Raw genomic sequence first — 26807 nt, 5'->3', positions numbered from 1 at the left:
CGCTGCTGGCCTGGGGTTCCGTTCACTCAGGCAGGCAGCGGGCTGAGTGGGGTCGGCAGCTGGGACCCCGGCTGGCAGCAGTGTGCCAGTAAAAATTGGCAGCCGTGCCGCAGGTTGCCGACCCCTGGGGTAGTAGAACCTCTTGCACTTCCTTTGACCATGAGCTCTATAGGTGCTGGAACCACATAGGAGCCATGCTTTGAGGTGGAGGATCCTCAAGTTGGGATGTATGGTATTTGTCTTGTGCTGTGAGACAGTTTAAAAGCATGCCCTATCCAATGATGTGTCTGTGGTAAAGAGTGACAAAGGTGGCACCTGAAAGAAGGGGATCCCTTTGCATGCATTGGCTGGGTTCTTCCACCTGTCCAGGGAATTCTTGATCATGGTGGGCAGTGACGGGTCTATCCAAGGTGTCCCTATTCGACCTGTAAACCGAGCTGAATCACAGCTGAAGGCATTGCATGTGAAATCTGGCATGTGGATTCACTGCTGTGACGACTGCCATATGCCCCAGGAGCGAGAGGCAGATTGTGTCTGGTACTTGGGGGCTGCACTGAGTCATGTCTATAAGTAATGCTAGCGACAGAAATCTGTCCTGAAGTAGGAAGGGTTTGTCCTGTGGTGCATCTAGGTTGGACCCTATGAATTCTAGACATTACACTGGTGTGAGGGTCAAATTCTGGGCATTCATCTGTAGGCCCAGTTCCGTGAATGAGTGCGTCATGCCCTCAGTGTCTTGATGGTCCTGAAGCGACTGGGCACTGAAGAGAGTTGTCTAGGTAAGGATAGATCATTATCCCTTAAGATCTTAAATATGTGGGCACCTCTGAGAGAACTTTGAAAAATATTCTCAGGGCTGATGAAAGTCCAAAGGGAAGGACCCTGTATTGTTAACGGTTGTTTCCCAGAGTGAACCTGAGGAAACGTCTATGAGCCAGCAGTACTGAGATGTGAAAATTGCCATCTTGTAGGTCAAGGGCTGAAAACCAGTCTCCCTGTTCTGGTGGTGGAATGATAATTGATAATGTGACCATCTTGAACTTCTGAATTTTGACAAACTTGTTGAGAACTCTGAGGTCCAAGATGGGCCTCCAACCTCCCTTCCTTCTGGGTATCAGAAAGTACCGAGAGTAAACCCCTTGCCTCGTACATGTTGAGGTACTGGTTCTATGGCTCGTAACTGCAGGAACTGATCTATTGCCTGCTGTAGTAGAGTTCTGTGAGAAGGGTCCCTGAAAAGGAATGGGGAAGAGTATTGTAGAGGGGGCAGGGAAGTGAACTGGATGGAATAACCAAATCTGATGATCTCTATGACCCATCTGTCCAACTTTATGAGCTCCCACCCACCGTGGAACGTTGCCAAAGGTGACCAAATGGGTACATGGTCCCAGGTAGTAGCATGGAGTGGTCTTGCAGTGCCTCGACCTGCCTGTCAAAAGTGATGCTTACGGGCACATGGTTGGATTGAGGACTGGGCACCTGAAGGCTTTCGTTTTGAGAACTTTCCCTTTTTCTTCTGGGGTTTAGTGGCATTGTGACGGGAGTAAGGCCTCCGATGGCACTGAGGGCTAAAACATCTTTTTTGCCTCAGTGTGTAGATTCCCAGTGTCCTGGAGAGTGGTCCTGGAAACCTTCAAGGAGCGGAGAGAGGCGTCTGTCTTCTCGGCGAAGAGCTTCATCCCCTCAAAAGAGAGGTCATCCACTGTGATCTGCACCTCCTTCGGGAATCCCGAGAGGTGGAGCCACAGGGCTCATCTCATCATCGTATCTGTGGAGATGATCTTGGTAGCAATGTGGGCGGAGTCAAGGGACAATTGCAAAGTTGTTTTTTCCACCAGTTGTCCTTCCTGGATGATGGCATTGAAGGAATCCTGGGAACTCTCCAGCAGCTTATCAATAAAGTAATGTAATTTATTGTAATTCATGTACTTATGCTTTGCCAAGAGTGCCTGGTAGTTGGCAATTCGAAACTGTAAGGTAGGTGAGGAATACACCTTCCTACCAAAGAGATCAAGGTGCTTCCAGTCTCTGCCACAGGGTGTCATCCTAGAGTTGTGCTGTCGGCTATGAGATTTCACAGAGTCCACCATAATGGAATTGGGTGGTTGGTGGGTGAACAGGAACTCTGATTCCTTTGTAGGGACATAATATTTTTTGTCTGCCCTTTTGCATGTTGGGGCCACCGAGGCTGGGGTTTGCCACACCATCTTAGCTCGGTCTAGGATGGCCTCATTGATTGGGAGGACAATTTTGGAGGCAGATGAGGCCTGGAGGATATCAATAAGCTGGAGGTATGTATTTTTAACCTCCTCCAATATTATGCAGAGGATGTCCGCCACTCTCTTCAACAGATCTCAGAACAAGCTGAAGTCATCTGCCATGGAAGGTGGCGACAGCATGACTGCTTTGTCCGGTGAAGAAGAGGATGGCCTTCAGTGTGATCTCCTCCTCTGTCTACCTCTTCCTCCGCCACTTCTTGGGGTTCTGAGGTCTGTGATGCTGTAGCTGAGAGGGCATGCCTCGGAAGCTCTCAAGTGATACTTGGTGCCCAAGAGGCAGGTTGTTGGTGCGCCACCCAGGGGTCCCAGTGTGGCCACTACAGTGGCACAGAGCCTGGTGGAGGTGCCCATGGGTGACCATACCAAGATGGTGATGGGGCTGTCTGGTGTTACATTCTCAAACCCTATTGATACTGGGCCCTATATGGAGCTTATGAGGAGTACAGAGAAACCCCGTCCGACTTACTGACTGATCCCTAACTCAATATCAGAGGGGCATGACATATTGGGAAATACCCTATGGTTGGCCATGGGTCGGTGCCATGATCTCGGTACCGATGGGCGAAGAGCCAGGAGCTTCCAACATAGCCAGGTCACTGGCCTGATGGAATTCTACATTTACTGAGCATCCGGGTGTTGGTGGTGGTGCGAGGGGAGATGGGGACCTCACCCATACTGATCTCTCTGGTGCTGGATGGGCCGATGCTGCCATCGGTAACTAGACAACAGCTCGTGTACCAGGAGCGTATTAGGGAGTTTGCCATTGTCTCTCTGTCCCGAAGATTTGGTGCCCAAAGGGTCTGTGGGCCTATCAACAGCACTGGACACTGATGGTTGCTGTGAGCCGTGGGTGTCAGATGATTCTTGTGCCAACAGTTCAGAGGATACCAAGTGAGAGGATGATTGCTTTTGGCTATCCCTGGGCTCGCTGAGGGGACTTCCTGCTTTCTTTTTTGACTTGGGAGAGGAGTCCCCAAACTGTTTCTTTGACCCACTACTTGAAGTTGAAGGTTGAGGGGAAGACTCAAGCCCTTCTGAAGGGCTGGGGTCAGAGAACCATCTCCATAAAGATGATTTTCTGGTGGAGCTCTCTGTCCTTGCAAAATCTCAGTCAGAGCTGCTGGCACAGGGAACTCTTTTGTGGAATGGGGTGCTCACTGTGGCAGTGAATGCACTGAGTGTGCTTACCGGTGACCAGCATTGCATCACTGCAGTGCGACGCTTCTTGAAGCCTGAAGAGCTGAGCATATCCTTGTCCAGGGGTGCCCCCCACACCCAGGGTTGACACAAGAATGAAGCCTTTTCTTTTTTCTTGTTGTTGTTATTGGGTTGGTTTTTTCTTTAGGGCATGGACAAACAGAAGTCAAAGAAGGCTAAAGGGTTTTTAAAAGCTAAAGATTAACAACAGAAAAGGACAGCAGGATTGTCTGGCTATGTAGACTCCCTCCTCAGGCCCTACGCTACCAGCACTCCCAGCTACCTTCGAGACACCACTGACTTCCTGAGGAAACTACAATCCATCGGTGATCTTCCTGATAACACCATCCTGGCCACTATGGATGTAGAAGCCCTCTACACCAACATTCCACACAACGATGGACTACAAGCCGTCAAGAACACTATCCCCGATAATGTCACGGCTAACCTGGTGGCTGAACTTTGTGACTTTGTCCTTACCCATAACTATTTTACATTTGGGGACAATGTATACCTTCAGATCAGCGGCACTGCTATGGGTACCTGCATGGCCCCACAGTATGCCAACATTTTTATGGGTGATTTAGAACAACGCTTCCTCAACTCTCGCCCCCTAACGCCCCTACTCTGCTTGCGCTATATTGATGACATCTTCATCATCTGGACCCATGGAACATTCCTTGAGAAATTCCACCATGATTTCAACAACTTCCATCCCACCATCAACCTCAGCCTGGTCCAGTCCACACAAGAGATCCACTTCCTGGACACTACAGTGCTAATAAACAATGGTCACATAAACACCACCCTATACCGGAAACCTACTGATCGCTATTCATGCCTCCAGCTTTAACCCCGACCACACCACACGATCCATCGTCTACAGCCAAGCTCTGCGATACAACCACATTTGCTCCAACCCCTCAGACAGAGACAAACACCTACAAGATCTCTATCAAGCATTCTTACAACTACAATACCCACCTGCGGAAGTGAAGAAACAGATTGATAGAGCCAGAAGAGTTCCCAGAAGTCACCTACTACAGGACAGGCCTAACAAAGAAAATAACAGAACGCCACTAGCCGTCACCTTCAGCCCCCAACTAAAACCCCTCCAATGCATTATTAAGGATCTACAACCTATCCTGAAGGATGATCCAACACTCTCACAAATCTTGGGAGACAGGCCAGTCCTTGCCTACAGACAGCCCCCCAACCTGAAGCAAATACTCACCAACAACCACATACCACACAACAGAACCACTAACCCAGGAACCTATCCTTGCAACAAAGCCCGTTGCCAACTGTGCCCACATATCTATTCAGGGGACACCATCACAGGGCCTAATAACATCAGCCACACTAAAAGAGGCTCGTTCACCTGCACATCCACCAATGTGATATATGCCATCATGTGCCAGCAATGCCCCTCTGCCATGTACATTGGTCAAACTGGACAGTCTCTACGCAAAAGAATAAATGGACACAAATCAGATGTCAAGAATTATAACATTCATAAACCAGTCGGAGAACACTTCAATCTCTCTGGTCACGCAATTACAGACATGAAGGTCGCTATCTTACAACAAAAAAACTTCAAATCCAGACTCCAGCGAGAAACTGCTGAATTGGAATTCATTTGCAAATTGGATACTATTAATTTAGGCTTAAATAGATACTGGGAGTGGCTAAGTCATTATGCAAGGTAGCCTATTTCCCCTTGTTTTTTCCTACCCCCCACCCCCAGACATTCTGGTTAAACTTGGATTTATGCTGGAAATGACCCACCTTGATTATCATACACATTGTAAGGAGAGTGGTCAGTTTGGATGAGCTATTGCCAGCAGGAGAGTGAGTTTGTGTGTGTGTGTGGGGTGTGTGTGTGTGTGTGTGTGTGTGTGTGTGTGTGAGAAAACCTGGATTTGTGCTGGAAATGGCCCACCTTGATTATCATGCACATTGTAGGGAGAGTGGTCACTTTGGATAAGCTATTACCAGCAGGAGAGTGAGTTTGTGTGTGTGTGTTTTGTGGGGGGGAGAAGGGTGTGTGAGAAAACCTGGATTTGTGCTGGAAATGGCCCATCTTGATTTTCATACACATTGTAAGGAGAGTGATCACTTTAGATAAGCTATTACCAGCAGGAGAGTGGGGTGGGAGGAGGTATTGTTTCATGGTCTCTGTGTATATAATGTCTTCTGCAGTTTCCACCGTATGCATCCGATGAAGTGAGCTGTAGCTCACGAAAGCTTATGCTCAAATAAATTGGTTAGTCTCTAAGGTGCCACAAGTACTCCTTTTCTTTTTGCGAATACAGACTAACAGGGCTGTTACTCTGAAACGGAAAAGGAGAGTTAACGATCTGCTAATGGACAGCTAAAGGCTCTGTCTCTAGCCAGGGGCAGTTGAGAAGGAAGCAAGAACGGTTAGCCCACACGCGCTGCCTAGCCTCATGGTGCAGCACAAGGCGAGACAGAGCATGTGTGGTCCCAACGGACACTGCTACCGAAGTTCTCCGATCAGCAGCACAGGGACAGAGACAATGCCTACAGTGGAACCTTATCGGGACACTACTCGAAAAAGAAGCAACAGACACAACATCACTTTTGTAACTGCTGCCACAGCTAGTTGGTGACTGTTCAGCAAGGCGTGCTAATCTAGAAGAGCTACGCCAGGACAGACGTTGGCTTTATTTTATCTGGTGTCCAATACATTTTGCAACCGACCACTCCCTCACCCCTGGCCCAAGAAAACAATAAGCAATCTGTCTTGCCCACCATGGTTACAACCCACTATACGTTAATGTAAATGAACAACATAACTACAGATTTTCAAAAAAACTAGGTTAACTGTGAACTCTGAAAACCAGGAATGCCTCTTTTACAGGATCTGCACTGATCAGGTTTACAGAATACATTGCTTTGTTTTTGTAAAGAATAGCATACTGTCACCTCAAGGAGCTGTCAGCCAGCTGAGCTGGTGAAACCAGAATAGGTGAGTGCATATATGCCAGAACGACCACTCCTGGATATGTTATTATGGTCTGCCTAAAGCCTCCCCCTTAGCAGCCATCTATAGCCAGCTCTCCTTACACACAGAGTCAGAACCATGTACAGCATGAGACTGTAGGCACTAGTTGGAAGTGCAGGTTTCTATTGGACTTTGAGCTGATATTCATGTTTCTAGTCATCTCAACTGGATCATGAGAGAGCACCAGATCGTGGAATTGTATTGAGAGCATTAGGGAATAAAAGGAAGAAAGGTGTAGGTGGGTGAGGGTGAAAACAGAGACAACCTCCAATCCTGCAAATGCTTATGCATGGTTTAACTTTATGCACTTGAATAGTCCACCTGACTTCAGGGGGCCCACTCATGTACTTAAACATGTGCACAAGTGTTTGTTGAATGAGAGCCTAAAAGCAGATGCAACAGAGAGAAAGAATGTGTGTGGCAGAAGGAAACTGAGGAGAGATACAGTGGTGAGAACTGAGGAGGAAAAAGGCAGATGGTTGAAGCAAGGGGAAGAAGACACATCCACACCTTAGCTGCCAGACCCATCTATGCACACCTCCCTGACCTCCAGTAATCCCATATAAAATCCCCATGGTATCCTGAGTTTATACCACGATAAACTGTAAATAAGCTATTTTTATTTTTAAAAATAAGTATGGTCTCAAACTATACATTTTTGTAAACATTAGCAACATCTCAAAGTCTTTGCTTTGTTTACATGTGAGGAGAAAGATCTAAGGTGAAAAGGTGGAAGGTACCCAAGGCAAATGTTCCCCACCACCCCTTTCATGCATGATGCTAATATCTGCAAAATGGTCATCACAAAAAGACAGTGATGTGTCTGGGTAGAGCAATGTCTCAAGGCAGATAAGGAATCTGCGTTCATCAGCTGATCCATATATATATGAATTAACTTTCTCTTTGACCATGGTAGTAACGTTTGACACCACCTTAGAGACATGACTTTACATTTCTGTAGCCTTTTGGGCTTGGTTTCTCAAAAAACTAAATCACAGCACTTTTAGACTAATTTATTTGCCATAATTTAGAATTACCAATCAACTGTAGCTTACCAAAGGAAAATTGAAATAATATCTATTTAGAAAAACAAACAGTACAGTCAACTAATATAGAAAACAGCAATCATTACCATTCTCACTACATATACAAAAAGTTTATACATAGTTAATGATTTCAAGTCTTTTTGGTCTTTAAATCACATCTAATGGTTCTATATTAAACAATAATGAGAAGTCTCAAATCAGTGTAAACCAGTGACAGAATACTGGACTAAAGAAAAATAGCAATTACAGATACACAAAGATGCTTATTACCCTTCATTTTACTGAAATGGAATAGTCTTTAACAGAATATATGGATGCTGTACATTACTGAAGCATAACTGTAGGATTTTTCCAACTATGAAGTTCCTTGTGCCCAGACTGGTTCTGGATCTCTAACTTGCATCACTACTATTATTTGTCAGTAACAGTACAGCATGTAAATCCCTGTTCTGCTACTTGTGCAGGAAGTTGTAAATAATCATTGTATGGTAACTTTTATAATAACTGTAGCATGATTACAAATCTCTCTGCTCTGACTGACCCCTGCAAATCTCTGTTCTGACTGATTACTGTATTTAGAGGGTGTTTTTACAACATGATGGCTAACATGTGACAGGTAGCATGTTGTAAAATCCTAGTGTAGACAGGGCAACCCTTGGGTTCACCTAAATCTAGATAGAACTACAACTTGCTCTGTCAAGGCTAGGATTTCACAATGTGTCAGCTGTCATGATGTAGGTTTCAGAGTAGTAGCCCTGTTAGTCTGTATCCGCAAAAAGAAAAGGAGGACTTGTGGATGAAGTGAGCTGTAGCTCACGAAAGCTTATGCTCAAATAAATTTGTTAGTCTCTAAGGTGCCACAAGTCCTCCTTTTCTTCTTGTCATGATATAGATACTCACCTTTTTCCTAGTGTAGACATACCCAGTGTTTTCAAGCTGTCTCAGCTCGTTCACTCATTTTATCTGAAGCAGACAACCTCCAAAATTTACAAGGACCTCACTTTATTACCACCCTTCCCCACAAAAAAATGGGACAAAGAAAACGGGGCTGTGAAATTGCTGAAAGGGGAACATTATTTTTAAAAAGATGAAAAATCATTAGAATTGTTTCCGTCCAGGCCCCAATCTGCTTCCACTGAAGTGAATAGGAGTTTTATCAAAAATTCAATAGGAGCACGATTGGGACATCTGACATGTGAGTCAGGTGGGGCCCTGCTTCAACTGAGAGACATTAAGGAATTCATTGGTTTTCAGTTTCTCCTTCAGCCCACATACAACTGCCACTAGGCAAGGACTTTCACTTTTACAGATTGTAGAGCCTTGCTGGGGCAGTTTCTGCAGTACCCCAAGTCTGAGTTGGGATTGCTAAGGAATTACTTAGCTGGACTTCAGCCAGGCACCTAGAAAAGTGCTTCAAATTACTCTATACAGGAAAAGCAAGGCGACTGTGACTGTCCTTTTGAGTTCTGCTCAACCAATAGCCACTGGCCACATGATGCCTGATAAGAAGCTAGAATTGGCCCACCAGGACCCTTGATATGGCAAGTAAGGAGGAGGAGGACATTTGGGTCATAGATGTGCAAAGTATTATTTTTATATTATTATTATTTTTCTCCCCATATATTTTCAGCTTATTTCAAAAAGTGATTTCCTACTGTGTGCTTACTGTGGGGCTCAGGAGAAACAACATCTGCCTTCAAGCTCCTTATCCACTAGAAAATGCTTGGAGGTAGACAGAAATGAATACACAGAGTCTACATACTCCTCCCTTATAACAAACAACGTTATCTTCTTGGCAGCCATTAGACCAAGAAACAGAAGTCTGTCTCCTGTACAGTGCACTGCACTGTGGCTGAGGTTTAAGATCACCCACTATTTATTTTGTTGACTGTAAAAAAAAATTTAATTGAGAAGTGTAAGGAAATAGAAACATTTTAAGCCTCAAGAAAAAAGTCAGTATTTCTTAAAAGGAGTATGGGCTCCCTCTGGGTGTAATGCCAATTGTCAAAAGCAAATATGTTTTATGCTATTAATTGTAATCAAAATGAGACACCAGTATTCTGAAAGGAATGAGATATGGATCAGTCAGAGAACATTTTACAGTGACTATTATGTTCCTTCATTAGTACTCAGCTAGTCCTGTTACACAAGAGCTTTATGCCTGATAGCCCAGAGTCAACTATGAGGAAAGTTATACAGCCCAAAATGTAATATTAGCCATTTAGGAGAGAGAAGAAAATAACATCTAGAGGGACAGCTAAGGTTTAGTGTTAGGTTGTTTTATCCACTATTTCCTCCACAAACATTTTTTTAAAAAAAATTCTTTTAAAAGGATGGAAAAATCTTATTTGTCTATTCTCTACAGCCACAATTTCTAAACTGAATCATACTGAGGTGCAAACACACCACAGTACACAAAACAGTCTAAGCTTAGCTGCAAGTTGACTATTTCAGTTACAGAAATGTTAATCTACAGAAACACCAGATCAAATCAATATAACAAGTTGCTCCCTCTCGGGCAAATTTTTGACGGCAAGATTCCGTTTGAGATTCGTGGAATTCCATGCCACACCTGGAGTCTTTTCTTATGTCTCATTTTTACCTTTGCTCAGCTGAACTGGCATGCTTTCCGATTTCATCATTCTCTGCTGTTGCTGCTGTGCCTGCAGGTGTTGGTGCTGGAGGGGCTCCACAGTGCTCCTGATGGGCATTACAGCAGAAGGAAAGCTGCTAGCACTAATAGCTGGGCCTGCAGGACTACCTGAAGCCATAGCTGGGGCAATCAGCTTTCGACCAAAATTAAGCAAACTATTGGAGACTTTATTAATGTTCAGTGGAGCAACCTTTGCACTGGCACTGAAAAATAAAATGGAAATGAAAATATCGTGATCATTAGTAATTTATAGAGCATTACAAATATATGCAGCATTTTACAAAGAGTGGAAAAAATCTTCTAAGGAACAAGGACATTACACATATTGAATTTTACATGTACACGTGAATTTGTGCATAAATACAAATACAGTGTCAACAGAGGGCAAATACTGAGAACGTTGTGAAGTGGGCGATCATGACGGAGTTTAATATAATGGAAAGCTTTATACTGAAAAGAGTATTTATACTCTGTCGTATTCCCACCCATATTGAATGCTGTAATATGTTAACAAAAGCACTACTGCTACATTATGGAGCGAGGATAGTTTGTGCATTTTTATGGCATCCCCTGACTCTTAGTAAAACCAGGCCACATATAAACAATGTTTTTTTGGAATGGCGCTTTGAAAAAGTTAGACTACTGTATGGCATGTGTATTACTATTCTGATTATTGTGTTGTGCTTCTGCTCCTCCATTTGTGTTATGCAGCGTGCCAAAGCTCCTCCATTTGTGTTATGCAGTGTGTCAAAACATCGATGCCTTGCTGCTTTCACAGCCTACCAGAGGTCAAGGCTTCACTTCCCTGCTAGCACTTATTGTCTGTGCCAATTCAATTACTGTACATGATCAGTCAAGATCTCCAGACATTCCAGGCCTGGTAGTCAGCACAGATAAGTCATATCCATGATTCCAGGATGGACTGTAACGTGTCATTCTCCCTCCAAGACATTGTGTAGCCAGTAAAACTGTGGGGTCCTGGTTCATGACTAGGGCTCCTAGGTACGATGATAATACAAATAATTGCTCCAAGTTGATGGGGATGTATAGTCTAAAGCCTGACCTCAGTGCTAAATGCACTCAGAGCACTGAAGTCAGAAAGTGTATCAAGCATATCAGAGTCAAGACTCATGCCCCAGCCTCAATGCCCTTAGCTACCAGTGTGTGCCCTGAACCCGCTGACGATGGTGAGTTCAGCACAAGACTGGTTGGCATCTGCTCAGGCGGCATTTGATAGTCCCCTCTTCATCTTCCAAACAGCAATCTGAGTTGTCTGTATGGGATGATAAGGACAGTGAGCAGGAGGGAATAGGGTGAATGGCTCTTCCAATGCCAAGTATATGGGACATCTAGTTAGACTGTAAGCTTCGCAGGACAGGGATCTTCTTTTTGTTCTGTGTTCAGAAAGCACCTAGCATGGTGGGGGTCCTGATTTGTGACTAGGGCTACTAAGTGTGTGCTACCATAATAAGAATGCCAGAGGCACATCCACCGTTTCCCCTTATTCGGTGAGAGAGTGACTAAGGCTGTTCCATTTACTCTGGAAATCATTTGGGACTTCAGAGGAGATATTTTGCTGAAGAAGGGTCTCCTTGTAGATAGGATGTCAGTACCCACGTATCTAGTCCTGAGCTATCTGATGAAGGACATTTGACAATATCCACATACCATCCAGGAAGTCACCAAGGGGTATGTGTTGCCCAAGCATTCCTTAAGCTTACTTCCAGGCTGCACAAGAGTCTGGTGATGGATGTAGCTATAGCCAGAGGCAAGGCTGGCCATAAACAAGGCTTGATGCCCGCTGAGCATGATTGGCTCATCTTACAGACTTTGGCAAACTCCAAACCAAGATGTGGATGAAGGCCCATAAGTAGGATTGATGCTCTCTCTCTAGTGCTCATGCTCTCTCGGATTTTAATCTTATTGACTCTGACTTGAAGTCAAACAACTTTTTAAGCAGTTTGACTCTACACCTAGACTTTCTCTGTAGAAAGTCTCTGTAGAAACTCATTCTGGAGGTAAATAGGGAGAAGGTTTTAAAAAAAAAACTAAAAAAATATTGGGAATTTTGGATGATATTCTGATGCACATTCAAGTTCCTACTCTATCCATACTAATTCATTCTTACTGCATGTTTGTTTAAAATTCACCAAAACATTGCAAAACTTTCTTTTGTCCCAGTACAATGATTAAGGATAATCTTCTTTTAACATATTTTTTCTGATTCTTTAGCACAGCCATTTAGATCATAGTTAAGAAAAAAAGGTCATTAAAAGCAAAATCTTGATGATTTTTGTGATGGTGAAATTCCTGCAAAGGCCATCCCAATCATTTATCATATATTGCTTGAATATCAATTGTCTGATCAAATAGAAATGGCTTTGCTGATCTCTGGGTTATCTTAACACTTTCACTGGGAATTAGAAGCTGTTTTTCTTCTCCTTTATTTTGAAGAGATGAAATTGTTCAGCAAATTTTCTTGTTCTTAATGATGCAAACAACTTAAGTGCATTAAAAATAGCCACTGTAGTTAAAAACAAAAGGGAACAGTAATAAGGATTACGTTATGGTATATAGATCCAATCCTGAAATCATTATTCAGACAGGATCCACTCTGGCAAATACTTAGCCTAATATAAACCTCAAGTAACCGAGTTGTGTGATTGAGTTTAATCTGGGGTGGGAGGAAAAAAAATGAATGTCATTTGTCAATATGATTTCGAAGGATAACATACTATACCTTAATTTCCATGAATTGTAGCTACTTTGAATAAGTTCAAATTGCACAGCATTTGCCAAAATCTAATGATTTCATTGAATGGAGCATTTCAATTTCCCACTCATACTTAGGGTGAAGTTTTCCTCAAATAGGTAAAACAGCAATTCTCAAAACTGTGTGAAAAACTGGCTGGCAATATTGTAGCTCTCTTTGTTCACATTTACAAGGACTGTGGGACAACATTCCTTCTCTCACAGAAAGAGAGGAAACAGAGCTCGCCGCTTCATTACTACAGTATTCTTTTATGGGCAGCTCAAAGCCGTTAATACCACATTCTTTAATTGAAGTAGTGCTTAGCTGGAGTAGGCAGAATGAGAGCAAATTTATCAAAATTGTAGAAGACTGTTACATATCATCTGAGAATTCGATGAGGATTGGTTATTCAGCTTTAAACGTTTGCCAGGATTCAGGTCTCTTATGAACTGATCTTGCATTGGCAATGATCACCTCAGGACACGAACACAACAAGCCAAACAATAATTTTGACACTTTAGTGGCTTGCCATGAAAAGCTGTTGCTATTTTTTTTCCTTAGATCCCTAAGTGGAGTTATGTGGTGTTTTCCTCAAGTTGCAGTTTCAGGAAATGCAAGCAATGACAGGGCATTAGGTATGCAGGACGAGATGCTTTGACACCAGATTGAAGTTCAGAAGAATAGGGGCACTATATCTGTTTCCTACCACCTAAAATAGTATATTAAGCTTATATACCAGTGCAAAGGATGATTGAAGCCACTAAACATGGATCAATGTCTGCACTTGAGCCGTCAAAATGTACCGAACACGCACGACAATTACAAGAAAAATGAGGATTGATTATATTATAGAGTTATCAGCAGATGCATTTAAAAGTAAGACATTGGTTTAAAAACATGAATGTCAAGGAGACGTAAATCCAATCTATGAAGCAAACAATTTTGTTTCATCACAATAAGCATCATTGACCTTGACTATGAATGGTATATTTTTAAACAAGATGATTCAATCTCTTCAATTTTCTGCTCAGACAAAAATGTTTTGTTTTATGAAATCCTTATCTCATCAGTATGTAGCTATTAAAAGAGAAAAATCTACATGAATATGACACATTTAAAAGTTTTAAAAGAACAAAAAATTAAGCAATATAGTGTAGATTTGTAAAGATTTTTTAAAGGTATCATAGAATCTCAGAAATTAAAGATAAAAAAACCCCGTTTAGTTATCGAATCCATTCTTCGCTCACTGCAGAGCCAATCCCTAATGATATATTTTCCAGTGCTTTGTTCAGTATATTTTTTAATGAGGCCACCACTTCCTTTGGGAGAGTATATCAAAGTACAATACTACTGAAATGATACGGCCTAAATATTTCTTTGTTGAAATCCAGTCCTCCTAGTTATTCCCTCCTTGAGCTATGCTTCACAATTCCTCTACCACATTGGTATTTATTTATTTTTGCTCTTATCAATGAACTCTCTCCATTGTATTGGCATCTTTGTGATATACTGAGGCACTAGGGTCTGATGCAGTATTCTAGGAGTATTCCACCATTTCTATATAGTTATAAGAGAGTACCTCACTGTATGAAATAAATTATAATATTTGCCATTAGCAAGGTATCCGGGGAATCCTTTGATCACTTTGCCTACAGGCACGAAAGGTAGGGAGGACTGGATGGACCCTTCATCTATTTCCTAAATAATTAAAAAGTATTTAAACTACATGTAGCAGAAGCTGAGCTTAATGAAGAGCTCATACCAGTTCCATATGCCATCCACCCACCTCAACAGATGGAGGAACTTGACTGGGGCAGCAGCAAAGGGGGATAGCCCCAGCAGCGAGGGAGGGTGACTCAATGATGGAAACCAGGTAGCTTGTCCCCTAGGCGAGTCACTGGAACCCACAGGCCAGATGTGGGGCAGGGAGTGCTGCTCATTGGTCAGCTTTCCCCAGGTGCCAGGATTTCACCTGGAGCGTGGGCCATGCTCTTTCTCAGCTCTATTCCAGCAGTCCCACCCAGTAACCCCTGAACTTAAAATGGGAGAACAGTTTGGCAGATGCTGCAGGTCTAGCCCATTTCCTGTATGGGGGTCAGGAAGGAATTTTTTCTCCAATAGGGACAATTGGCAGAGGTCTGGGGAGCTTTTCACAGACCTTGCAGCACCTTCATGCCACAGTAGGTTAAGGAAGAATGTGCTTAGTACCCAACTCAGCTACCTGGTTGAGTTAACTTGTTGCAACTTGTGGCCAGTTTCCAGTGCCATTAAAACGATAAAAGACATGGTATTTTGGTGATGGGCTTTGGGGTCATGGAAGAGGGTGAGATCTTGTGGCCCTCACCAGCCAAGGTCCCCACCCTTCTGCAACTTCTGTCCCCCTTGTGGGGTGAGCAGAGTCCTAGGGGTTAGGCTGAGGACAGCCACTCAGAGTTTCGGGTTATATAGTAGGAGCTCTGTAACCCCTAGGTGATGGACAGGTTTTGACTCTCCCCTATGTTTAAACTTATTAAATGTTGTGGTCTGCCATTTAAAATCCATCCATATGTCTGTCCTCATTTTGCCGCTGTGTCAGAATCAAAGCGCTCTATCCTCCAGTGCCACATGTAATAGTTAGGATTAGGGCTGTCAATTAATCGCAGTTAACTCACATGATTAACTCAAAAAAATTAATTGTGATTAAAAAAATTAATCATGAATTAATTGTACTTATAACAATAGTATACCAACTGAAATGTATTAAATATTTTTGGATGTTTTCCTACATTTTCAATATTGATTTCAATTACAACACAGAATACAAAGTGTACACTGCTCACTTTATATTACTATTTTTGATTACAAAGATATGCACTGTAAAAATGATAAACAAAAAAATAGTATTTTTCAGTTCACCTGATACAAGTACTGAAGTGCAATCTCTTTATCATGAAAGTGTCACTTACAAATGTAGATTTTTTTTTGATACATAACTGCACGCAAAAACAAAACAGTATAAAACTTTACAGCCTACAAGTCGACTCAGTCCTACTTCTTATTCTGCCAATTGCTAAGACAAACAAGTTTATTTACATTGACGGGAGATACTGCTGCCTGCTTCTTATTTACAATGTCCCCTGAAATGGAAAACAGGCGTTTGCATGGCACTTTTGTAGTCGGCGTTGCAAAGTATTTACATGCCATATATGCTAAACATTCATATGCTCCTTAATGCTTCGGCCACCATTCCAGAGGACATGCTTCCATACTCATGATGCTCATTAAAAAAAAATGAATCAATTAAATTAGTGACTGTACTCCTTGGGGGGAGAATTGTATGTCTCCTGCTCTGTTTTACCTGCATTCTGCATATATTTCATGTTATAGCAGTCTCGGATAATGACCCAGCACGTGTTTGTTTTAAGAACACTTTCACAGCAGATTTGACAAAATGTATCAATGTGAGATATCTAAAAATAACTACAGCACTTGACCCAAGGTTTAAGAATCTGACGTGCCTTCCAAAGAAGGGACGAGGTGTGGAACATCCTTTTAGAAGTCTTAAAAGAGCAACACACTGATGTGGAAACTACAGAATCCAAACCACCAAAAAGAAAATCAACCTTCTGCTGGTAGCATCTGACTCAGATGATGAAAATGAACATGCATCAGTCCGCACTGCTTTGGAATGTTATCAAGCAGAATCCATTATCAGCATGGAAGCGTGTCCTCTGGAATGGTGATTGAAGCATGAAGGGACATATGAATCTTTAGCGCATCTGGCATGTAAATATCTTGCAACGCCAGCTACAGCAGTGCCATGTGAACGTCTGTTCTCACTTTCAAGTGACACTGTAAAAAAGAAGCAGGCAGCATTTTCTCTTGCAAATTGTAACCAACCTTGTCTGAGTCATTGGCTGACCAAGAAGTAGGACTGAGTGGACTCGTTGGTTCTAAAGATTTACATTGTTTTATTTTTGAATGCAGGTTTTTTTACATAATTCTACATTTGTAAGTTCAACTTTTATGATAAAGAGATTGCACTACAATACTTGTATAAGGTGAACTGAAATTTTTTTTTGTTTTTTACAGTGCAAATATTTGTAATAAATATAAAGTGAGCACTGCACACTTTGTATTCTGCATTGCAAATTGAAATTAATATATTTCAAAATGTAGTAAACATCCAAAAATATTTAAAATAAATGGTATTCTATTGTTGTTTAACAGCGCGATTAATCATGATTAATTTTTTAAATCGCTTGACAGCCCTAGTTAGAATCCTCTCCTTCCAGGAAGCCTCAAGTAGGGAAGAAAGCTTTGCCAGCAGCTGCAATACTGCTATCATGCAAGTTCCATGATAACTGCAGGGAGAGACACTAGCTCATAAGTTCCACAATTATATTTTAATATGTTTCTGCAGCATGGCCCATCTGAGACCCAACAAAAAGCAGTTGCAGCGCACCACAGTTGTGTGTGGGACACAGAAATCCTACAGATCCTGTATTTTGAAAAAGAGACCAAGGAGCTCTTGAGAAGCAAACTGGGTCAAGAAGTCTTGCAGTAGGAGTTAAAAGAGTGCCTTGGGTGTTCCACGAGAGAGCAGTACAATGAGAGAGAGAGAATATAATAAGCTGCAGTTGGGCCTCCTAAAACAGTTGTACGAAAAATGCAGACTTGGAGGGTAGCAGAAGAGAGGTTGTAGAATCTTCTATAGGACAGCTCAGGTGGAGACTATATTTTGGAGTTTCCCTGTCCACCAGAAAGAATCAAAGTTCCCATGCTACAAGTCAAAGATGCAGGAGCAGCAAGAATATTGACCCCACAGATCAAGGAATGAGGCTGGGCCAATACAAAAAGAAAACCATGATTCCTGGGGCAGGACATCCTCCTCTGGATAGCCATCTTTCTAAGTTTCTTAACAGGACAAATAGCTAGAACATTATGCCATAGTAACGTAATGCTGCTAATCACATTATGATGTAATGTCATTGTCTTTTTCACTCATTGTCACTTGATATCATCATAAGGCACAGAGAGAAGCTAGAAAAAAAGAAACTTTTCATTTTTTCCCCATCCCTCAAAATTTAAAATTCTTTGCACATTGCAAGCTGGCACTGTATTAGATAGGAGAGGTGTGTGAAAAAAGGGATGGGTGTGCCTTTTATTTATTTTACAATGATAAGATTAGCACTGGCATGGCAGCACATTCCATAACCACCATTTCAATATCCAAAGTTTGCAACCTATGGGATAGCATCAATTCATTTTAAGCCTGATAAAAAATACAAATATTAAACCCATCCTGGAATTTTTATACTTGTAGTAGTTTTCTCATACAGTGATTATTCTAATAAAACAGAGCTTTTTGGTCACATAGCACTAAAAACATGGATATTACAAATGCATCTTTGTATTTTAAGGACCAAATTGTGCTTTTCCTTACCAGGAAAGTAGACCCATTGACTTCAATGAGATAAAAGCATAAGTAATGTAAGCAGATTTGGCCCTCTATCCTTTGACTGGTGGTTGTTTTGAAACTCGGTCACTATACTTAGATTTTAAGTGCTTTGAGGCAGAAACCATCTTTATGTTATGTGCTTGTACAGTGCCTAGTGTAATGGAATTTAGATCTCTGGTTTCACCAAGGATATGTTTTAAAACTGGTTTAGTTGAACTGTTGCAAACTGCTGTGTGGGCATTCTTCAATCAGTTTAAAAGGAATAAGATCAATTGATAGAAGCTGTGGTAGACTGATCGAAGATTGTCCACACAGTGGTTTGCACCAGTTCAAGTAAATCAGTTTTAAGCTATTGCAAGTGTAGACAAGACCCTAGCCTGAGAGAGAGAGCATGCAAGCTAGAATATAGCACTCTTTGTAATATTATTGATTGTGCAAAGATGAAAAAATTAATTTCACATAATTAATGAAGACAAGTGCAAAGTACTATACTTACAAAGAAAAAAAACCCAAATGCACAACTACAAAATGGGGAGTAACTGGGGAGGCAGTACTGCTGAAAAGAGTCCAGGGGTTACACGGAATCACAAATTGCACGAGTCAATAACATGAAGCAGTTGCAAGGAAGGCTAACATCATTCTGGGGTGTATTAACAGGAGTGTTGTATGCAAGACATGAGAGATCATTGTTCTACTCTACTTGGCACTGCTGTGGCCTCAGATGAGGTACTGTGTGCAGTTCCAGAAGCTGCACTTTAAGAAAGATGTGGACAAATTGGAGAGAGTGTAGAGAAGAGCAACAAAAATGATAAAAGGTTTAGAAAACCTGACCTAGGAGGAGAAGTTAAAAAAATTGGGGACTTTGAGTCTTGAGAAGAGAAGACTATGGGGGGACCTGATATCAGTCTTCAAATATGTTAAGGGCTGTTATAAAGAAGACAGTGATCAATTGTTCTCCATGTCTATTGCTGGTACGACAAGAAGTAATGTGCTTAATCTGCAGTAAGGGAGATTTAGGTTAGATATTAGGAAAAACTATATATAACTATAAAGATATTAAAACTGGAACAGGCTTCCTGGGGGGCTGTGGAATCCCTGTCATTGAAAACTTTTTAGAACAGGTTCGACATATCCATCAGGGATAATCTAGATATACATCATCCTGCCTCAGCACAGGGTGCTGGAACAGTTGATAACTCGAGGTCACTTCCAGCCCTACATTTCTAAAATACTATGATAATAGTCATTTGTGTTCCATATACTGTTTGTATAATTCCTGTTTTGAATCAAAGCAACCTATAAAATATTCACTATTTTTGGGTAAGGTGTTAATTAAAATGCAACATATATGAAAGTGTCTTACCGGGTTTTATTCATCAAGTCTGCTCCACGTGCTTTGTAATAATCTAAACTTTGCTGGAATTGGTAAGTCACTGGTCTTGGATTTTTCTACAGAAAAGAGTGTTACAATGTTTAAATTAGAAAATATTTAATAAAAATTAGGCATCAGTATCTTAATATAAAAGTTAATCAATAAGGATTATAGATTAAAAACTCATTTCTTTTTTCCTAGGACCATAATTCATAAAGGTAGGAACAATATATAAAAAAGGAAAGCCAGCTTTGAAATATTTTAGATTCCATTGTTATCATCTGATGACTTTAAGACTGTTCCACAAATACCATAACTAAGCATATATTCATCCATATAGAAAGGGGACTGAGCTACAATGTTCGAGTCTGGATCTGAACTTTCTGGGGAAGTTCTGTTCCAAGCTAGTTTTGTCCCTTCTCAAGTTCTGACTATAAAGTGTATCACTAAAACATCTGCCTATAAAGGGATCATATTAAATAAAACATTAATAGTAAGGACTAGCTATAATTTCTAATTTAAAATTAAAGTACCCACTTGTTAGAACATTTTAGTTAAAAAAAGATTGGTTTCATGTTAGAATTATGTTTTGCTGATCAAATCAAATATATCCACTAGATGGCACACAGAACCGTTTCCCCCACCGAAACCTCACAGTATTCAGAATCTAGGCCTGGAATCCTGTAGTACTATCCTCTACACAATTAATGCTGAAAACAGAGTTTGTCTGTTAGTCCCTATTTTCACCTCAGATAAACTAATTTATTGACATATTTTGTCTTAAATAGCACTGAAATTACCTATTTTTGGACTTAATATTCTATGGAATTCTGAAGAACCTATACCACAGAATTATGTACCAAGGAGTCCACTTACACTAATTTAGCTCAAAGGGATGGTATAAAGTGCTATGTAAATACATATTAAAAAAATAAATTGAATAGGCATCCAACTAAACAGAAGTACAGCATAGCCCTTTTATATAAATACTCATCAAAGGGATAAATTAAAGTAATACATTTCCATTTCATTGGAAGTTAAAATGCATTAGGAAAAAATACAACATGTGGGAAATTCATTTTCCTTGCCCACTGTTGTAATGGGCTGGGGAACCCATGCTCCACCACTCTCCAGTGAATTTCTGAAAACACTTCCTTTTTGACCAGCCTTCTCATGTTTTTAGGAGTAGGTGGGGTTTACATTTCAAGTAACAGAATATTGTACAATGCATATGACAAAGGAAGAAGAGTTAAAGTTGAAGAGTCAATAGGTATCAAAGGGTCAGAAGGATTGCTGGGGTCAAAGTTAAAGTTGGTGATGGAAACCTTCAGTGAGAATTTCCTAACTTTTTCATGCTGTCAGGCTTACCTTTGTATTAAATTACTTTTTGCCTCCTATAGGAATACATTAAACATTGTTTAAATATATACTGGTTTGCAGTGTTATAAAAAACTTGAGGCTAACAGACAGCATTAAAAAAAATTCCCATTTATTCTGTCACCTGCACGGTAATGGTCACCGTACATTTTTCTTTTCTTGTTATAACAACATTTGCATAACTCTATCCCATTATATGGCTTGTAAGTCCGTCCTCGTCAACTGATAGCAATAACAATGAATCAGCTTTAGTTACTATTGCTCTGGTTTGGTAATTCAATGCATTTCTACGATAATGAAATCTGAACTGACATGAGGAGGATAACTGATGGTTCTATAACTACTATGCTAGTAATCAAATAGTGTAACTTTTCTCCTCCAAATTTAATAGACTTCTATTTTTCTTTATGAGAGTTGATGACCATTTGAAGCAATGTACAAGAAGAGGAGGATGACAAAATTACTGGCATATTTCCAGTTGATCCAGATTCAATTGAAAAATTCACTTTCACAAGGCTATCACACGTTTTTACAACTTGTTTCCAGAAATTGGATATACACTTTATTTTTGCTAAAAAAAAAAGCTTTCTTTTCCAACTTCCATGAAATCAAGAAAGGATTATGCTACTTTCTTTTCTGGAAGAAAGTGGGGGACGAGATCATGTGGAGCAATTTCTTAAAATACATATTTATGCAGAAATGACAAGCAATTCAAGACATGAAATGCTGATCTACTATCTAAGCACTTAAAGCCATTAATAGGAATAATGATCTAACTTGAACACATGAATGAGGCTCAAGTATTGCTTTCAGTGGGGTCTGTTTAAATTCCTGTGAGGCTTACTGATATGAAAGGCAGAGGCAGTTTAAAGTACTATTACATGGAAGGGGGGGGGGCAGGGGGAACCAAAGCTCAGAAAAAATGATGTTGAAAAAACAGCATTTAAAATGTAAGGCAATAAAAACCAAGAGGATTATGGTTGGAAATGGTTTTTAGCATTGTAAGATATCCTTTAAGAAAATCCCATTATTTTTAAAAACCTGACATACATGTTAACACGCAGATATCTGAAAACTACTATCCTAAACATAGTCAATATTTCTGAAAGTTGCATTTCAAACAGACAGTAACAGAAATTAAGATTATGATACTTATAGCATGTTATTGATAGTACCCTCTCTATTTTTCATATTAAAAAAACCCCCTTGCATAAGTTTCATAATGAGAAAGACTCCTAGAAAAATGCAATTTTTTCTTTATCAATTTCAAACTAATTTCTCTCGTAGGCATACCCAACTTTGTGTATCCCCTGTACTAGATGTATTGTGCATTCAGGACACACAGAATAAGTTAATCTGATTTATTGACCAGAGCATTCATTTTTTTCCTTTTTCCCCAAGTAGATTCCAAGTAAGTATAGTTATATTTACATGTTTAATTACTTGTTAGTAAAGTTTTCATACCTTTATTTCTCAACTAATGTAAGTACTTTGATCAATAATTTACATCTGCCATATCCCAACCTTCGTATTATGTGCTGATTGCCCTTGATAAAGAGTATAAAAAGGGCATTAAGTGGATTAGCAAATTAATTCCTCCCCTTCCTTCCTACATAGGTCTGTGAAATGCAGAACTACCATGGATTTTTCTTCTAGGGATGTCACATTAGCCAGAAGAGTCTAGGAATCCATAGTCTGCCTGTAGGGGAATGGTAAATACCATTCTTTTAACAATCTTCTGTGGGTTTTTCAATTACTTTTCAATTCTCTCCTTTATAACTGGATAGCCTATGTTAGACAACCAAAAGCTTTAATTTTGAATTAACAGATTTTAAAAAGGGCAAATATTATGCAGAGCTATAGTAACCAGCATGTGAAGTAGGGCTGTACATGTGGAGGATTCTGTGCTGCATCTCTTAGAAGCACAGCATAGACCTCACAGCCCAGAGGGAGTGGGTGACTATTGTGGCTTTGAGTCACCCTTGGGCCATCTTGATTCTAAGCCACTCTGAGGGCTGCAACAGCCCTCTGCGTAATTAGACAGTCCTGAGGGGCTGTCTAAATTATAGCAACCTGCCTATGGGAAAGCAGTGCTGTCCAAAAACTCCACAGCATCATGGGCTGGGTCCTGCCCCCCTAGTCACACCTCTTCTGCCCCCAGGTCCACTCCATGCATATATTAACATCAGGGCTTGCAAGGGAGTCCTCAAGAACAATCTGTGCTGTCTTTCTCAGTTCCAGATCAGATCCAGAGCTATGAGAGACCCTTTACTTTCCTTTGACCATTTTAGCTGGTTAAGGAGAGGGAGCAGAAGTGAGAATCTCACCCAATCAGGCAGATGCTCAGATGGTGTGAATTACACCAGTGGAGGGTCTGTGCCATGTCTTTAAACTCTTTGTTATAACTTTGGATAGCATTTCGAGTAAAACTGAGTGAAACATTTGATTGCTTAGAGTGACCATCAGTGGTCACAAAAATTCTAACATGCCTGCCTGGTTCCCTGAGTTGGACTTTACTGAGGTACTTGTAGGGAAAAAAGTAAAGATGTTTTGCTAAATCCAAATCATGTAATAAAAAAAAAGTCAAACAAGAAAATTATATAAAATTATTTATGTAGCTAACTATCTTATAGTGGGGCAGGCTTGAGTGATATAAGTCATAGAAAGATGGTTGTGTCATACATCAAGGAAGCTAATTTACTCCCATAATGTAATGCTTTAACTGTGTGAGCATGTGGCGGTTTCCAGTATGTGTGTGCAGGTGCTGGTGATGAAATCTATAGAACACAATTTAAGATTTAGTTTTTCCTCTCCTTCCTTTTGTTTTTGTTTTTAAATATTCCAGATAATGAAGGTTCAGAAGATGAAACAGCACTGTAAAAAGATGTCTAATGTGCCTCTCTGATGAAAAATGAGACTTATTTTAGTGAACATATTATTGCCTCAATGCCAGGGGAAAAACACTCGTCATTAGAGAAATGAATTGCTCAGCTGTTTGTGAGCAAAAAGCTCTGGGGGAATTTCTCAAGGCCCAAAACGCAAAGCATTGCAGGGTTATGCAAACATATGTTGCAGGTGTTTTAGGTTAGACAGGTGGGAAAACCTCAACCACTGAAAAAGACTTAGCTTAATAGATTGCAACTGAAACTAGATAACCTAAATGCAACCAAGTGAGAAAGAAACAGCAATAGTGAACTGTATACGCATAACAAAACTCTCACCAAAGTAATTATCTCACATAGAACAAAACTCTCACTAAAATAATTATCTCACAAGCAAACTGGAATTTTGTTTCCATCCAGTAGTTTTATAGCAAACAAATGCTGCCAATTATAATTTTTTGAAAAACTAATGGTATTTTAAACCTGGAACAAGAAACAGCCTGAAATAGCAATAATTATCCAAAAAAGATAAAGATGAAGTATTGTAGCCTCTATTTAAACAAATATTTCTAAGGAGACAGTTTGTTGTAATATCCTTATTTAGTTCACTAGGCAACATTAGATTTATCATAATTCTCCTAAAGCCTAAGATATTTCTATATTAAAATGCTAATTTTTTCCTTTTCATTTGCCTATAATTAAAGTTGGGGAATCTGATCCCACATTCACTGTGAAGGTTTTACCTTTTCTTTCTCCAATGCAATACAAGAAACTCTTCAATAAAAACTGATACATACATAGCTAAAATGTGGATTGGGAACAGAAGTGAAGTACAACTAAAATGTAGATAAGGAACACAGCTGTTCACAGCTGTCACTTCCTTTATGCACCAATAATTAATTTGACTGTGCATATTAATGACTACCTAATAGTTTAGGTGCCCAGAAAATGTAACCTCGCCACTCTTTTTCTTTGTTATGTACCCAAGAAGCTATATATTTGCTATGTGTTTGACAAATAAGGTATAAACAACAGCTCAACATTTTCAATAATTTTTCATAGACATCTCAAAGATTTGATCACAAGAAATGCAGGTATCTGTTGTACAGTGATGACTGTCCACTGTGGCACAAACTGCACTGCATCAGCCTGCAACAGATTTTAACAAATATTTATAAAACAGTGGGGCATTATTATTTCACAGTATTATCAGACACCATACCCCACTGCTCACTGTAAATGAGTTCAGTGCCAATGGATTAAAATATAAGCCAATATATACTTTGTTAGTGTATCTATATTAAGATATAACATTGCATCAAAAGAAGAGGTACAACATTGTACTGACCACAGCATGACACTGGGGGTCGAGAGACGAACTCTATCAATGTGTTTTGTAGTGATATGCTGTAACCCTCTCTGTGTTATAGCTTTCTTATCTGTAAACTACCTACTTACCATTCTCAGAGGGATGCTGTGGGCTTCTATTAATTAATGCTTGTCAAAAATAAAAATACCTTTGAGAATCGCCTACAGACAATGCTATAGAAGTACAATGAATTACTATTGTATGTCAATTGATTGAATGGAAAAATCAAGGAAATATTTTTCCTGAAGCAAATAAAATGCCCCCCAAAAATTTAAGAATTCAATTCACTGGGTAAAGACAAGGAGAACTCCCTAAACTCATACCAACTAGAAATAATGACCAACTCCAATTTCCTTACATGTCAACCCTGAATCCCTATGGCGAATGGGAGTTTCAAATGCTAGAAAAGTATTTTACATTGTGGTCTACATTACATACTATTGTACATTATGCTCTCTCTCTCTGGAGAAGAAGAAAGAAATGGTAAAAATGTTAATTCAGATTTATAAATAATATCTTTGACTTGAATTAAAGAAAATTTTGGTCACACATATTTTAGCTCCTTGTCCTAACTAGCTGACACTCTTTTTCACTAACGTTTTTACAATATATCATATTATTAACAGGTAGATCAAAGCATACCAAACCTTTATCAATATTCCAGACAGAAAAAATACCCTGCTAATGTTCAAATTTGTAACCTGTGTAAATGCCACATCTTTCATAAACAACATTGCTTAACCACATAATTTCAATCTGCGTTTCAATTTAGTCACCTATTTTTTTCCCCCTGAACACTTGTTTTCAAAAGTAAAGTAACTAAACAGTGAGATGTAAATAAGGCAATCTTCAGCCCTTTACCCATGACAGATTTATTACCTGGTATCTCAAAACCTTACACGGCTAGGAAATAGAAGTTTTACAGCAGTAGAAAGGGGAGATCCAAGCTTACAAATGGAACACACAGCTAGACTTGCTTCTAACCCTGTCAATGTCCCAAGTTATCAGATTTAAAATATAACATTTTTATATACAGAAAAGCCACCACATTTTGGTTTTATTGGCACTCATTTGGACAACCTGCATAGCTCACTCATGGCTTTTTGAGTAATGCAGCTATTCTAAGCTGACACCAATAAAACCATATTCCACACAACAACATTATTTGTTCTTTCTGTGTGTATGTGCATACATACACATATGCCATACATACAAAGGTGAAAGTAAGCTGGTCTGGTCCGGTATGGCGTACCAGCATGAGCTGGGACACAGCCGACCGTACCAGCACGGGGCAGCTTCTCTGGGTAGGCAATTTAAAAGGGCCCTGGGCTCCGGAGCCCTGGGGTAGTGGTCACAAGCCCTGGGCCTCTGGCGGCGATTTAAAGGGCCAGGGACTCCTCTGCGGTAGTGGC

At 40.3% G+C, this 26807-nt stretch overlaps 1 protein-coding gene across 1 annotated transcript in view; it reads right to left on the bottom strand.

Annotated features, from left to right (window-relative positions):
- Nucleotides 1–26807, bottom strand: part of TBC1D5 (TBC1 domain family member 5) — a 470928-nt gene that overhangs the window by 81793 nt on the left and 362328 nt on the right. The window contains exons 17-18 of the mRNA XM_084621915.1: nt 19759–19844; nt 10153–10406 (exon numbers count right to left, since the gene is read on the bottom strand). Of these exons, the coding sequence (XP_084478041.1) occupies nt 10153–10406; nt 19759–19844 (340 nt within the window). The remainder of the gene's footprint in view (nt 1–10152; nt 10407–19758; nt 19845–26807) is intronic.

This window comes from Lepidochelys olivacea, assembly GCF_965140295.1.
Source record: "Lepidochelys olivacea isolate rLepOli2 genome assembly, chromosome: 2".
Taxonomy (NCBI): domain Eukaryota; kingdom Metazoa; phylum Chordata; order Testudines; family Cheloniidae; genus Lepidochelys; species Lepidochelys olivacea.
This window is presented reverse-complemented; position numbering and strand designations above follow the sequence as displayed.